This window comes from Syngnathus scovelli, chromosome 17 (assembly GCF_024217435.2).
Source record: "Syngnathus scovelli strain Florida chromosome 17, RoL_Ssco_1.2, whole genome shotgun sequence".
Taxonomy (NCBI): domain Eukaryota; kingdom Metazoa; phylum Chordata; class Actinopteri; order Syngnathiformes; family Syngnathidae; genus Syngnathus; species Syngnathus scovelli.
The window spans coordinates 7,858,152-7,873,460 of NC_090863.1; the positions used below are offsets into that span (position 1 = coordinate 7,858,152).

Consider the following 15,309-nt stretch of genomic DNA (forward strand, 5'->3'; position numbering starts at 1 on the left):
AGTTTAACCCGAGTTTCACCTTGTAAGTAACTTGGTTAAGTTTGACCGTACGGATGTGGCAATAACAGTCAATTACATTAAAATAGCTTCCCCTTGTGGCCAATAAGGGCTCAACAAGTCAGTAGAGAAAAGCACCAAAAAAAAAATCTGTTTTATGCATGAATTATGACAATCTCCGACAAGGAGCTAACCATCTTGGACATAATTTAGAAATAAACTAAAAATAGAACTACAGCAAATTTGTTCACATAATAAAGAAAAAAAAAAGCCAGCTAATGCACAAGACATGACGTTTTTAATTGCTCACCTGAGCAAACAAATAAACATTATTTAACATTCAACGTGTAAGTCAAGTTGTCATAATAAGTACAATGACGTTCAAAGTGGCATTAAACTGCTTTTCTCCACTGCAGTTTTATCAGCGAGCATGCCATTACTCAAAACACATAAATAGCATTCATGTAAATGTGGCACACTCGATTATTCGGCATTCAAACCGGAAAATAAATCAACTAAAATAGAGGGGTGGCGTGCAGATGATATGGATTAGACAAAAGAAGCGCCCACACAAAAGTAGAAGCGCAAATCAAATGTCGTAATGTTAGCGAAGCGGAGCATTTTACTGTGCCGCTAATTGTTTTGATTGTAAGGCTTTAATTGCTGTTACTAATAACGCTGGGAGGCATTGTTTTGATTTTACGGTGGATGTACTGGTGAGGTTTGTCATTTTTGTACTTATTTTCCAAATGACACCTTTTTGTTTTGGGATGATTAAACATTTATAACACAGGACTCACTCATCTCTCTCTGCAAACCCCTGGAGGGAACGCCATAGTCCACAGATTCAACCCGAATTTTCATTAATCAGTTATACGACAAACACAAAAGTAATAATATGCGAAACAAATGCAGTACAAGCAACAACAAAAAACAATAAATTATATTTAAAAAAATTAAAGACAAACTCAATGTTTGGCAGTTATGCACAATTTGGGTCTGTAAACCTGCTGGATTACCATTTGAACCATTGTCAACTGGGCAGGATGCGATGATAATCTGCAAATGACTGACGTTTAAAGCCTGGACATGATTCATGCAAAAAAAAATAAAAAATTGCCATTTTTCGTCCCAGGGTACTTCTGAGTTGTGCTGACTACCGGATCCTGGTGAAAAGGTTGAGGACTGACACAGACTCCTGAAAGGAAGTGGACACAAGTGGGTGAGTACAGGCATAGAAAAGATGCTGAGGAAAGTAGCATACCATTTAATAGGCCACGCTGCGTTGACATCGATGAAAGTAAGAAAGTCGTACCTTAGTGGATCTCATTTTGCTAAAGACGTTCCAGAAGCGAAGAGTTTCATCTCCTGCCCCCGTCACGATGGCCTCTCCGTCAGGGGACATGGCCTGAACACACATCAACAAAATCCATTTGACAACGAACAGGTTGGGGGTGCAGATTTATTTAAAAAAATAAAAATAAAAAAAGATAATCATTACATTTTTGCATTGATTTTATATAGTCAGTTTTAAAGAATTGCTACTAAAGAAAGCACTTACATAAAAAAAGGAAGTTAAGTTTGTAAAACGCAAAAGGTGATGAAAAGAAAACATTTTTTTACATATATTTTACTCAATAGTACAACAAATAAAAAAACAATACATTAAAAAAATAAATAAAGGTGCCAAAAATAAATACTGACCAGATAAAGAACTCTGTAGGAGTGTCCTGTAAGTTTGGCCACTTGAGTGAGGGAGGGATACTTCCACACTAGGATTTGGTTCTGGGAATAACCATGTGTGCTGACCTGAGAGGGGAAACAAATAAATATATGTAGATATATAAATTTGAGGAGCATGGCTCCTAGTCAAATTTAGTCATGCAGTATCGGTGAATAGTATCAGAGCTTTTTTACTATGATCGAGTTCTGTAAAATTGTCCCACGACGACACTGATACAACCTTGTTTTTTCCCCACGCATGTATCCGTACTCCTGCGTAGAGTGTAAGTATTTTTATATGTGGCTCACCAGTTCGTTGGTGTGCTTAGACCAGGCCAGGTTGCACACCTGAGAGCCTGTGTCTGTGCACTGCAGGGGCTGGCCCGTCAAAGTGTTCCAGAAGCGGATGCAGCGGTCGGCCGTGCCCCCCCCGGAGGCCAGCAGGCCGTGCTGATGGGGGGACCAGGCGATGGCCTTCACTGCCGCCAAGTGCTCGGTGTACTGCTGCACTGGGAGGACGCTCGAGTGGTTCCATACGAGCAACTGCAAACGTCGAGGGGGATGAAAAACATGTCGCGCGGTACCTTGACCCCGCTCTAATGACACCACTCTGTATATACCTTGTTATCGTTGCCACCAGATGCTAACAGCTGATGGTCCGTGCTCCACTTAAGACCGCACACTTCCTGCCGGTGTCCCTGGAGCCGGCGTTCGGACTGGAGAGGCGGGGCTCTGATGTCCCGCTGCAGGATTACCCTATCACGACTGCCTGACGACAGCTGGTCGGCGTTCCAGGCCAAGGCGCCTTGCAAAGGTAATAAAAAGTCCAGTGCTTACTGTGCATGGCTGCTTCTGTCACATCATGACGTATTCTTACGCCACTACGCAAACTAGTCCAGTGCACGTCATTCATCTCACCCCCCTAGCCATCTGCACTTGTCCTTTCAACTCACCTACTCTGGCCGTGTGTCCCTCGAGTGCAGAGAGCTTCTTCCCTGCGGCGGCATCCCAGATTTGAACGTACCCTTTATGAGTCCCCACAGCAACTAGGTTACCCTTAAATTAGAAACAAGCCCAAAAGATTTGAGACGATCAACATCTGCAATGCGGGGCCGGGCTAGACGTATTTAAATTCACCTTCAAAACCATCAATCTCATTTACATGATATTATAAGGGGGGGAAAAAAACCTCACCCTTTCTGACCAGCCCACCGATGTTACAGAGTCACCTTCTACAGAAAGGTCACACAGACGCGTCACCTGTAAAAGACGATCAAGATCAATATTGACAAACTCGTATGAACCTTTACCCCTAAAAAATTTAAACGTATCAAAACACATATGTATTTGAAGATAAAGAAAAAAACACCTGGCTGGTGCAGGCGCTCCACAGGTACACACAGGTGCCGAGCCCCACACTGAGAACATTGAGAGAGGACCAGTCCACAAGATTGAGGTAGAAGTCGTCTTGAAGCTCGGGAGCGTCAAGAACTTTAAAAGGTATTTTGGATATCTTGCGCATGGGTTTCCGTGGCGACCGTAGCAGTTTCTGGCTGAAAACGACAATGGCTTGTCTTGGTGAGTATGATCCAAGCAAAAGTAAGGAGGAAAAAACCCCAAAAACCTTTACCTGTTGCTACTAACGGGTGATAAAGAATAAGGAGAGACTGCGTTTCCATCTTCTTCAAGAGACCTCTTAGTGCTTAAAGAATACTACAAGATAAAAAGTGTAGCTTTAACGTGATTCCAAAAAGAAAAAAAAAACTGAATGAACAGGATGATGTCACGCTTTACTTTAAAAAGGCTTCTCCTGGTGGGAGTAGATGGCTGAAGGCGGCGGTCTTCAGACTGGGGGTCTTGGACTTTGTCAATACCGGCTCCGAGCAGCTCGTTCTTTAGCAACGCAGAGTAAGCAAGACCATCCGCTGAGGGCACATGGATTCATTTTAAATTTCAGAGAACTCCTCCAATTTTCCTCGAGCAAGCAGTGAAAGGCAACGTTACCTTTGTTGCTGTCTGCTGTGCCCTCTTTCGTTTTCCTGTTTTGATTGTGTGACTTTTCAATTTCCTACGCCGCAAAAACACGTTAGCTCCATCAACCGAGAACCTCACACTTGATTTGGCACAGCATTAACCATCAGTTCGAGGAATCACTTTGACAATGATGCGACTGACAGTTGCAGCAAACTCACATTGATGCGGTGGAAGTTGACGCTCCAGTTGGCGCCGGCCCGCGAAGGAATGAAGCGATCGCCGTGCTTGCTCGGGGAGGACAGCGGGGAGCTGACTGGCGACAGAGCTCGGAGCGCGCCAAGAGATTTCTACACATCAAAGGAGAACAGAGGCCACTACATTTTCTGGAGGTACGCCAAAAAAGTTTTTGTATTTGACTTCATTTCAATACATTTGCATTTTATCTTGAAAACTAATTCAAGCGATTTGCATTTGTATTTCCTTAAACTAGTCTAGTTTTTGATCATGTTTTTGGGGTAAATTTTAACAAAAGGGAATCGGGGTTGCGGCTGACACAATGGAGGATGTCAAACAACAGATGGTGCATTTGTTAACGCCGCCACACATTAACAGCCACAAAAGCTCCAGCCATTTAGATGTTATGGTTTTCTTCTGTGACACCATCACATGTGTGCGTCTGTCCGCTTCAAGTGTTTATTCTCACACATTGGCAGTAACACACACACACGCTCCACCTATTTTAAGTAACTTAAACAACTTTGGGTGGAGTGCCCATCAGGCTTAAGTAAAAACATTACACGTCACGTAGAAGTCATTATTATATGTCATGTACTTACTACTGGACTGGCATTTGCATTGTGGATGTTGATTTGCCTTAGCAGCCTGGACTCATAGTCCTGATCCATAATGCCTGCAAATAGGTTAGCAATAAATTCAAATGTAACATAACACATTTTCGAAACGTATTTGCTACTCAGACGGCAATTATATTAGCTTCAAGTTCAATAAAGCAGGACCAGATTTTAACAAATAGCATAATTAATACAGTAGTTAGTTTTTTTCTCAAGTTAATAATTAATATCTGTGATAATCGGTTCGTTACTGAGCCACCAATTATAGTATGACTTTGACTTTGATATTGAACATTATATTAAAGTATTGCGCAAATTCTGTCACAATAAACCCAATCAAAACAACACTGTTGTGGAACAATAACTCACACAAACACTAGTTGGGCTGAACATTGCAATTCATAGAATTCAAATTGACATTACAATATAATAAATCTGATAGTTTATTGTAATACAAATTGTATTTTAAAAAACAACAAAGGTGAGGAACTCGGGGATTTTTTTTTTTACATCTAACCTTTAAGACAAGACGCAAGCAGAAGTGAATGTTACAGCGTATTGTATTCTGAACCGCATGACATATGTCAAATTTATCAAAACAATGGAATGTTGAAGAACCTCTCCAGCGATAATGCTAATTATAAATAGCTGCAGCAAGCGACGCTAGCCGACTTAAGCTGTCTAGAAACTTGATCAGCACCATTAATGACAAATCGCATTTGGATTTACACTCACCGGTCCCGAAGAAAACTCTTCCGATCCCACGCCCGGCACTATTATTCCCTTCCTGGTGTCAAGTCTTATGAGGGTAGTTTGTTTGGTTGGTGTTAAGGTTTTAGAGAAAGGGATGAGCTTCTTTGGCTAAGCGCTGAGGATCACGGGAATGTGTGACGTCACCGTTTTTGAATCGCGCATTTCCGTTACCAAGGAAACGTGACTGAAACAGTATATTCTAAACTTTTACCCACTATAAAGTTTTGTTATGAAAGAATATATCATTAGATAGTATGAAGGCAAAGTTGCACCATTCTATAATGTACCAGCGCCATTTTGAATCAGACTTTGCCAATATTTGTGTATTTCTGCAGAAGTGAAAGTCAACAAATACGTTCAACGTGAAGAAAACAGGACACTTTATAAATCCTGCTAATGAAATGGATGTTTATGCATATAAACACTATATTGCAGCCTACAGAAGTCTTTACATGTAATGCGGGTGAGCTATAGCGCCATACAAAAACTGGGATGGTCCAACTTAACCAAAGAAATGTGAAAGTGCAATAGAAAATACAAATTCAAGTACATTTTTGAAATGGTTATCAAATAAACCCCCAAAACCAAGTACTATGTGCAAATGTAAGTCTTTTGATAAACTAAGTAGTTTAGATGAGCAACTATAAAAATAACCTTTTAAGAATGTTTTTTTTCTACCAAGTAAAAACAAAAAAATATACATCCAGTATATAATGTATACACAATTGTGGCTCAACTCAGCATTTCAAATGCCACAAGCAACTCTAGGCTTAATTTCTCTGAAATGGTGCATTGTTAATATTTTTCCCATTGTCTTGATTGATTCTACCAGTAGCAATTCAAAATATTGCCTTGTGACTCACAGGAATCACCATATCTAAAATGACAGTAGGCCCATATTTACTCTAAAATAATAACACAGTTTTGATGACAAGACCACAGCAAGCCAGTGGTTTCGGAGTCCTACAGCCACTGATGAAAAGCAATAATCTAAAAACAATGCACGAACAAAGGAGTGCTTACAGTAATGCCATTGTGACTCCAGGGTGGTGGTACTATCGAGGTGGCGAGAAGAACCGAAAAGAAAATGCACTATGGCGGGTTGTCTACATGGAGGAGGTGTCCCTGGGTGAATGCTGCAGGCCATTAGTCACTTGAAAACGAGCTTCGTCTGATATGCCGTACTGCTCCAATGGATCCTGCGGCAAAGTAATAAACATGGGCTCAGTATAGATCAAGCTTTACAGACATGATATACTCTGAGTGAAAGTTTTCAAACAGCAGAGACAGCAAAGGGTCTTACGGTCTGGCTGATCTAGCACGTAAAATTGGGTGAAATTCTGTGAACTGTACCCGATGTCCAGGCAAATGTTGACATTGTGTACACAGAAAATGAAATTACTTTTCCAGTGAGCCTGTGGATTTCAGTTCTGTAGAAGATGAGGTTTCTTCTCATGAATTCATAGCTGTAGAAGAGAAGAGATTTTACTTTAAAAAGTAGTTCTAAGGAAAAACTTATGCAGAGGAGAAGGATCTGAGCTCGAACAATCAACACAAAAATATTAACCTGACTCGATGGAGTTTTCTATTTATTAAACATTCAAGATGAGCCTATGTTTACCACTTACCTTGCCTTGATGATGGAGTCCATCCACTTGACACACTGCTCCTCAGAGTCACACTCAAAAAGATATTTTCGCTCTGCATCTTCCAGAAACGCTGCAAACAAAACCAGAGCTTTGTATTTGAAAGTTTATAAATGCTCCAGCCAAGTCATCAGCGACACTGACAAGGATACACGAACGGGGTCTCATAACATGCAGACATTAAAATCTAAAATTGTTACCACTCACCAAGGGAGAAGGTCAGGGTGGCCTCCTTCTCCACCCGACACTGCTCCAATAGCAGCGCTCCAGCAGGCTAACAAATCAATAAGTCATTCATGAATGGACAATATATCAACACAGCAGTAATGAAGTTGTACTCACTTCTTCCTCATCGGTCTTAAAATAGAAGAGGAAGTTAACGACGAGTTTCACTAGCCTCCTCTTCACAACTGCAACACAAGATGGACCAAGGTGAAACTCACAAACCGGAAGCTGTCACGTGGCTATGCTGCGAGGCTAACATTTGTTATCACCAGTATTACAAGGAAAAGATTACCGTCTCCTTTCTTGGGTCCACGCATCCCCAGCTCGGCGACCATTTCTGAAGGTTGTCGGCTCAGCTGCATCATTTCCTTCTCGTTGTAACGCATCTCTGACAGTAAAAGTTAGCACGAGCGCTAGACACACTAAATACGGCCATTTCCCATTATGAAGACACTACGACGTTATAATGTACGTCGTTAGATATTGTTAAATAAGTTTCTCCATCGCAAGGTGTTGTTTGATGGCTGTGACGGCGAAAAAACAAAATGCAAAAGTGCCCGTTCTCGTTCCAGGCGCACACTGCAGGACCACGCCTCTTCGCTCGTTGTACGGAAGTCGGAAAGGGTCAAACTAGGCGAAACGCGAGGTTCTATTTTTGTGTGCCTTCCAACCGCTAGATGTCGCTAATAACACAATCGAAGCAAGTAGAGACTGGTCCCAGTGAAGAATAAACGACCTGCGCATGCGTCCTGAATGCATTCACTAGTAGCGTGATCCTAGCGCTGTGTTGTTGGTAAGTGTTACGAAATACATATTAATAACGAATATGAGTAGGCTTTAATGTTTGTTATTGCAGTGCGGCACGCTATTTTTTTGCTGTTGGAATTCAATAGTCGTGTGAAAAACCGGTTATAACGAGCTAGCTAATTGTGTTACTTAGCATTAGCTTTGCCGCTCCGCATTCAGGAGTCACCGGTCACATAATTGTAAAACATCTCAAACCAAAGTCGGCTTGCCGCTATAACCAAAAGTGTGTGTTGTTGCTTAAATAGTATAACTTGTACGACTAATGTAATTACTAACTTGGTTGAGAAGATTCAAAATGCGTACTTGTCTAAAACTGCTCTACTGTAATCCCCCGTCTATTACCCGTATTCGCTAAATCACTTTTTTAACATGTTTTTATATATTTAATATTTACAATAGCCTAAAACTTAGTCAACAAATGCTTCATGTGTTTCTGCTCACAATATTCTAACTCTTTAACTTCTTTTATTTCCCCACCTAGGTGACTGATACAAGAAAGACAAAAAAACAGCTGTACATTGTAAGATTAACTGGGCATTTTGCCTGGGAGAATTTTCCTGTTTTGGTCAATCACCTCTCAAAAATGGATTTCCAACATCGAGCTGGAGGGAAGACTGGAAGTGGAGGGGTGGCGTCCTCCTCGGAGAGTAATCGGGACAGAAGAGAGCGGTTACGCCAACTGGCTCTAGAGACCATTGACATCAATAAAGACCCCTACTTCATGAAGAATCATTTAGGATCATATGAGTGCAAACTTTGCCTGACGCTTCACAACAATGAGGTTACAATTTTATTATGTACATTGTTTGTGACTTAAGTGCAATATTAACTCTGTGCTATTGGTCATTATAGGGCAGCTACTTAGCCCATACACAAGGAAAGAAACATCAGACCAATCTGTAAGTTCCACATCGTATTTGGTTTGTGAGCAATTGTTGGCATTTTCTGGAGATGTTAGATTTTGTTTGTTTTCAGAGCACGGCGCGCTGCCAAAGAAGCCAAAGAAGCTCCAGCTCAGCCAGCGCCAGCAAAAGTGAAGGTCGAAGTCAGGAAATTTGTCAAAATTGGTCGGCCTGGATACAAAGGTAAAGTAAGGGAAACTGCTCAAAAAAATGTCAGGGATATTGTGCTTTGGTTAAAATTTCATAATGAAATGTCAAGTGTGCAAAAAGTCCTCAAACATGGACACCTGCATTCAAAGTTTAAAGGAGGTCAAATTAAGTTCACCTCTAAAAGTTAAACTGCATTTTAGCTACATCCTATAATTTAACCCAAACTATTTGTGAGTGTACAAATGTGTATTTAATTTTGTTATCAAATGTCATCATGTACTTCTCAGTAACCAAACAGAGGGATCCAGAGACTGGGCAGCAGTCATTACTATTCCAGGTTAGTGCTAATTACAAAACAAAAATGAAATCATATTAGAACTAAATGAAGCTCAAGTAGATTCCTCCAACCGTCAGATTGACTACCCAGAAGTAGCAGAAGGTATTGGGCCGAGACATCGGTTCATGTCTGCATACGAACAGCGCATCGAGCCCCCGGACCGTCGTTGGCAGTACCTGCTGATGGCTGCAGAACCTTACGAGACTATCGCTTTTAAGGTGACTGTTGCTTACTCATTTTAGTTTGTCTTTGCAGTATTGTGATGTGAACATCTTGGCTCTTTTCAGGTCCCCAGTCGAGAAATCGACAAAGCCGAGAGCCGCTTCTGGACACATTGGAACCGAGAAACGAAACAGGTACCAGTTACAAGTCTTTGACCCCTGAGAAGGCATGTGGTGTTTTAACCCCCACCTTATTTTTTTTTCTTTTTAGTTCTTCCTTCAATTCCACTTTAAAATGGAAAAAGCCCTCCTGCCACCAGGTCCTCCGCCTCCTGCTGGTATGAAGCGTCCTCCTCCTCTTATGAGTGCGCCTCGTCCACAAAATGAGTCCATGCCCCCGCCTCCAGGTGGGATGGTCCTCCCTCCCGGTGCCCCCGGTACCCCTCAAATGCCCTCTCAGATGGCCATGCCACCAATGCCAATGAGGCCGCCTCCCCCCGAGGTCCTTGCAGCGGGTAACAATTAATTGTGTTCAAGTTCTACATTTAAAATCCAACTCATTTTTATGATTTTGTAATTAAAGATTCTAGTGGGAAAAAACGGTCTGTATTTTTTTCAAAATTTTTTTTGAAATTGGAACCTGCATAATAACATGACAGTGCCCTTAAGCGTGTTTTGCCTCAAAATTGAGAATAACATGAAACTTGTGCAGACTAAAATATTTTGAACAAGATGTGTTGAAGGAAAGGAGCACATTGGTGTTTTTTATTTACGTCTTCTCAAACTATTGACAGCTTTACTAAAACTAACAAGCAAGTTGGATTTAGGACTACAACAGCTATAAGGAATTATGTCCCGGGGGAGAGAAATCATCCTTTTGGACTTTTATTTTTTTCTTTCTTCAATCTGTGTTGGTTACCGCGTCCTCCTTCCCCACCTTTTGCTCATCTTCATCCGATGTCTTCGGCATGTCCTCCTTCCTTTTCTTGTTTTTAGCTTCTTGCTCTCGGACTTTCCTGGCCCTCCTGGTCTTTAATGTCCCTTCGCTCTTCTTCATGAGTTTTTTGTCTGGAATTGGTTTGTTTCGAAGACCTCTTGAGCTTTGGACTTCTCTCCTCGTCCGTTTTTTGTCATCATCGCCGTCATCGAGGTCCGGCAGCCACCAAAACAAAACCTCCCACAGAGTTGTCTCAGGCTTAAAACATGAAGTGAGTGTTCAGTTTTATTTCCTATAACAGTCGTTTTGTGTTTCTGATTTTGTGACAGCCGAGAAAACTTCTACCCATTTTACCTGCAGCGGTTTTCCTCTGTGTCGTAACGTGGTCGGCTGTCTCACGGTCAAATCGGCTTCTTCCTCCTCCTCCGCTATCCCTCGACTGCGCAGAGTCTCTGTTACATCGACAAAACGACATTCGGCCTTGTCCTCAAGTTTGAACTTCTATCGTTCTTTGTGCTCACCGTGAAGTCTCTGGAACCCCGAGGTGAGGACCAGGATAGAAATGGCCACAAACAGACAACGGTTGAGTGTGACATTCTCCCACGGTGTTTCAGTCTGACTCAGATTCTGCATGGACAAGGTTTTTTGGACCGGAACTAAAGGAGAAGAAAATCAAATTAGTTGATTTGGGTCGTTTTAACATCAGATTGAGAACACACATCATTGTAACCCACATTTTTTGGGAGGAGTTGATTCCATAGGTAAAGTTGGTTCTACTTTTGGAGGCTGAAGAACTGCAGACATTTCCTATACAGCTCGCATAATATCATTTACAAAACGGGATATGAAAAAAAATGAGGAAAAACACAATATACTGCTTGTTTAGATACCAACCTCTCTTACTTTGCCACTTGCGTACATTTCTGCAACAATAGACACATTGACATGAATTAAAGCCAGCTTGTTACTAAATACTGAAAGCTCAAGAGATGTAAAACATCAAAAATATTAAAAGTACAATTCATGCTAGAATAGAAATATTTGGTATCATTACAAATGCACAATAAAATAAATAAATTGGCATGCATAAATAAGATTTAGGAAAAAACAGGCCTTGCTTTATAAAAAGCAATGTTTGATCCTCTCGGGCTCACACGCATTCACAAAAATAATATTCGATAATCTCTTTCCCAAAAAGCACATAAATATTCTGGGATTTAGGCTAATTACTCCTGTCGGAATAGAGCAATGATTCATGCGTCAACCATCTCTGTGAGACAACTCGGGCACATTATCACCGTGTTGCACTGGACAGGGAATCATGTTTCAGTGGCTTGTACAGGTATATATATATAGTTGAGCTTTTGTGTATTTACAGTCGGCGTATTTCATGTGCAAGGCATCACAGATTGTGTGTGTGTGTGTGTGTGTGTGTGTGTGTGTGTGTGTGTGTGTGTGTGTGTGTGTGTGTCACCACCTGGTCGGCGAATCTGTCGAACAGGCTTCTGCGGAGGAGGATCTTCTCTTGTTAGCCCCAGCTCCTCTTCAAATGTCTCATAGCTTTCTTCCATGTCTTTCCTGAGACAAAATGACACGGAGGGATCAAAAATATCAACGTGGAACAACGTCACCTTGTGGATTGGTGGAAATTAATTTTTGTAAAAATTACATGACTTCTTTAATCTACCTGAATTGTCTCAAATCATTATGTCAAAACCTTCAATTTGAAAGAAAGTAAAATTATCTCACCTTTACATTTACAGAAAGGACATTACATGACACTGAGTTAATGTCCTTGCACCACTATAAATAGAAGTGAGGAAAAATCTCCACACATAGACCAATGGATGCATACCACCCCAAAAAAAAAAAAAAAAGCAGGTGGTATCCATACCCACATGAGACTTAACCTTTGACCCGAAGTGAAGGAAGGACCTACCTGAGTCGACATGTGAGAATCCTGAGGCTGTGTCGAGGGGCCTTTGTCACGGAGTTGTTGTTCCGCCGCGGAGGCAGCGGCACAATGTGGGAAGCTCTGACAGCCAGAAACAGGTGTTGGAGAATAGGAAAAAAAAAAAAAAGCTCGGCGTGTCAAGTCAGAGGCGTTGACTGAGGCCATGCTGACATCACCATGTGCTGTGCAGCCGGCAAATCACAACTGTGGGCTGAATGAAAGAGGAAGAGGCCAACAGGGCACTGAGGTTTTGTCATAAGTCACAATATAGTATCTATCAATTATTTTTCTCAAGCTGCTGTCATCACTAGAGAAATTATTATTATTTTGTTAAGAATAATTTGATTATAGTTAAGTACAGTTTTTGGTTATCTGTACAGTAGACTACTTTACTGCAGTTCAGCCAAGTACTTTGCAACGATAACTTTTTTAAAATATGAATTCTCTATATTTGTTATGCGTTTGCCTCCTCTGCAAGACAAATGTTTCTTTATTCACCAGCAGAGTGCGCTATTGTGCTTAGTGAATTGCTTCGTATAGTCCAGTAGTTGCCAAGTAAACATTTTATGACCACGTAAATCAGTATTTTACAAATATGAGGGAAAAAAACAGCAGTTTACAGTAATCCCTTGTTTATTGCGGATAATTGGTTCCAAACACCAGCCACGATAAGTGAAATCCGCGAAGTACGGTCACCAACAAGAAGTATTGGGCAGGCTAACGAGTTAGCAGAAATATGCTAATTTGCACTCGTGCTAACACGCGAAAACGGACTTCTAAAGGAATGTAAACGAACTTTTGGAGCAATACTACATTGTCCTAAAAACACGTTTCCTCAATTTAGAAGTTTTATTTCTATTTTTAAATGTTTTTTTTTAATTTTGAAAAAAAAAAAATCCGCGATGTAGTGAAGCCGCGATAAACGAAACGCAAAGTAGCGAGAGATCACTGTATTGGGTGGGCTGAAAATATTTTATTTTGAAAAGTGACAGGATTCTCCCTTACTAATATCTAAATTTTACTCTTGAGACGTCAAATTGTTTGGGTCGTGTCACCCTCATGTTAAATCCACAAACTAGCAAAATGAGTAAAACAAACAGACGTATTAATTAAGTTTATTTGCAATGAGGAAAGCCCCAGTGATGATTCAACAAGAAAAAAAGAAAAAGAAAGGTGCACCATGGATATACGACGCCAGGTAAAGCACGACCCCCAATTTGCAGCGAGCGGTTCTCCAATGACGCCTTCAAAACGAACTCAAACGTAGGTAAGTGCCTTGAGAGATTCATACTAGGTGGATAAGATTAAAAATGCATTCAATACTTGTTAAAAAAAAAAGTTTATTTGCGTTTATTGTTGTAACATTGCACTGAAAACTGCAGCAGAAAAAAAAAAAAGATTGAGGACCATAAACAAGGTCTTCAACATGTGCCTCTTAAACTTTTTTGTTTCATTGTGCTGATTCTAGTATGGCCACCTGAGGGCAGTATAATCAGGTGGCATTTAAACTACTTCCCCAATATCTGAATTTAAAACAAGTGAAGCGCAAATCAATTCACATTTGCTTTCTCACCATGGCCTGGTCATCAAAATGGTGCTGTAATTGAGATTACTCACTGCTCACTTGTACAATAATGTGCAAATATTACATCTATTCATGGAAGACTCTCCTGCTGTGCTTAATGCATCACAGCTTCTGTCACCATCTGTAATTCTACCTCAGAAGGTCATTGGGCTTGTGGTGAGCAGGTACAGTAAATATAAAAGCATGCACAAGTGAGTGACGGCCACATGAAATGGAATTTGGAGGAGATCACATTTAAGCCGGGTTTGATATGCTCGGCATCGCTAGCTCTTGTCAAGCAGCTAACTGCAGTATGTTCACCCCGGCCTGTTATCTCAAAATCAATTACTCATTCCGTGCCTGGCACTCATAATGAATTAGTGGAACCGCTAATCAATTTCGGATAAAGCTCTCATTTACACGGAGTGAGGAGATGCCAGGAGGATGAAGGAGGGGGGTACACAAGAAACAAATGACATGTCTTTTGAAACGAATCGTTCATTCTGTCAGGTTGAGGGAGGAACTTGGAACAGCCCAGAAGTGGCTCCACCTCACATCTGCATCGACTACATTGAAAAATCTCATTTATGATGACATGCTGGTTGATTTTGAGATTTTGAGTCTTTTTCTTTTATTTCCAATAATATTTCCCCCTCCTCCGCCTGCGCTGTGTTTGTGTGCTAGCAGCCTTTCAGCCACCCCCTGCTTGTCGACTGATTGACGATAATTACAGCTATTTTACTGTGGCTTTCACAGCTTGGCCTTTGTGGGAGCACTTATGGATGGAAAACACGGCAAACTGAAGCTCATGCTTGTGGTACAGAGACACTGAAAATGTCACTTTGTGGTATTGAAATATTCGAAAAGTGTAGAAGTTTGTTTGCTTTTATTAACTTTTTTTTCGGTGAGGTTGCTGACTTTGGGTGAGAGGCCAGGTATTGTTTGAATTAGTTGCCTTCGCAGGACACATACTGCAATATAACAATTCCATCAGGCATATATTCTTTATCCTCTGCAAAGAATCATGAATATTAATGGGTTACTGTGGAGTTTTGACCAGATTCATAGATCCATGAATTAGACTGACCTCAGGTGGCCAAGGCACACATGCCAGATGATGAAGCACAATTTACATAATTTAATTACAGCAAAAATGTGGAAAAAACTATTTACCTTTAGATTCTGTTATGACATCACTGTCTGCAATAATGAAGTTTGTGTTGATGTTAAAAATGTTATAATGTTAATTAGTCCAGCAATTCCTCTCTTCTGTGCCTTGAAAATTGCTTCCTACAAATAAATGAATAAATAAATAAATGAATAAATGAA

General features: G+C 40.9%; 4 protein-coding genes and 1 long non-coding RNA gene across 8 annotated transcripts; 2 read left to right on the forward strand and 3 right to left on the reverse strand.

Moving 5' to 3' along the window:
- Positions 1-273: 273 nt before the first annotated feature.
- Positions 274-5,424, reverse strand: LOC125984433 (fizzy-related protein homolog). Its single transcript, XM_049746273.1, has 14 exons — positions 5,280-5,424; positions 4,530-4,603; positions 3,912-4,040; positions 3,724-3,787; positions 3,514-3,644; positions 3,350-3,432; positions 3,089-3,272; positions 2,914-2,979; positions 2,673-2,775; positions 2,340-2,524; positions 2,029-2,262; positions 1,702-1,806; positions 1,313-1,405; positions 274-1,195 (listed from the first exon to the last, which is right to left on the reverse strand). The coding sequence occupies exons 2-14, from the start codon at positions 4,596-4,598 to the stop codon at positions 1,154-1,156; spliced, it is 1,488 nt and encodes a 495-aa protein (XP_049602230.1). The 5' UTR covers positions 4,599-4,603; positions 5,280-5,424; the 3' UTR covers positions 274-1,153.
- LOC125984439 (uncharacterized) lies at positions 2,390-6,787 on the forward strand. Its single transcript, XR_007486967.2, has 2 exons — positions 2,390-2,533; positions 3,897-6,787. It is a non-coding gene; the product is annotated as an uncharacterized lncRNA (long non-coding RNA).
- On the reverse strand, positions 5,686-7,780 carry plekhj1 (pleckstrin homology domain containing, family J member 1). The gene is made up of 6 exons (XM_049746283.2): positions 7,461-7,780; positions 7,286-7,353; positions 7,151-7,217; positions 6,926-7,016; positions 6,700-6,763; positions 5,686-6,496 (listed from the first exon to the last, which is right to left on the reverse strand). The coding sequence occupies exons 1-6, from the start codon at positions 7,552-7,554 to the stop codon at positions 6,404-6,406; spliced, it is 477 nt and encodes a 158-aa protein (XP_049602240.1). The 5' UTR covers positions 7,555-7,780; the 3' UTR covers positions 5,686-6,403.
- Positions 7,781-7,849: 69 nt separating this feature from the next.
- Positions 7,850-10,125, forward strand: sf3a2 (splicing factor 3a, subunit 2). Of its 2 annotated transcripts, XM_049746276.1 has the most exons (9): positions 7,850-7,961; positions 8,457-8,756; positions 8,828-8,874; positions 8,951-9,060; positions 9,315-9,364; positions 9,442-9,582; positions 9,652-9,720; positions 9,797-9,863; positions 9,933-10,125. In XM_049746276.1, exons 2-9 carry the CDS (start codon positions 8,559-8,561, stop codon positions 10,049-10,051), a joined length of 801 nt encoding a protein of 266 aa, XP_049602233.1. In that variant the 5' UTR covers positions 7,850-7,961; positions 8,457-8,558; the 3' UTR covers positions 10,052-10,125. The 2 variants fall into 2 exon arrangements, with proteins under 2 accessions (XP_049602233.1, XP_049602232.1); XM_049746275.1 differs by having other exon boundaries at positions 9,797-10,125.
- Positions 10,126-10,262: 137 nt separating this feature from the next.
- On the reverse strand, positions 10,263-12,555 carry LOC125984438 (junctional sarcoplasmic reticulum protein 1). 3 transcript variants are annotated; one of them, XM_049746284.2, is made up of 7 exons: positions 12,402-12,555; positions 11,940-12,040; positions 11,357-11,385; positions 11,197-11,269; positions 10,984-11,118; positions 10,817-10,914; positions 10,263-10,720 (listed from the first exon to the last, which is right to left on the reverse strand). In XM_049746284.2, exons 2-7 carry the CDS (start codon positions 12,031-12,033, stop codon positions 10,427-10,429), a joined length of 723 nt encoding a protein of 240 aa, XP_049602241.1. In that variant the 5' UTR covers positions 12,034-12,040; positions 12,402-12,555; the 3' UTR covers positions 10,263-10,426. The 3 variants fall into 3 exon arrangements, with proteins under 3 accessions (XP_049602241.1, XP_068504768.1, XP_068504769.1); XM_068648667.1 differs by lacking the exon at positions 12,402-12,555 and having other exon boundaries at positions 11,197-11,274; positions 11,940-12,045; XM_068648668.1 differs by lacking the exon at positions 12,402-12,555 and having other exon boundaries at positions 11,197-11,277.
- Between the last annotated feature and the right edge of the window lie 2,754 nt (positions 12,556-15,309).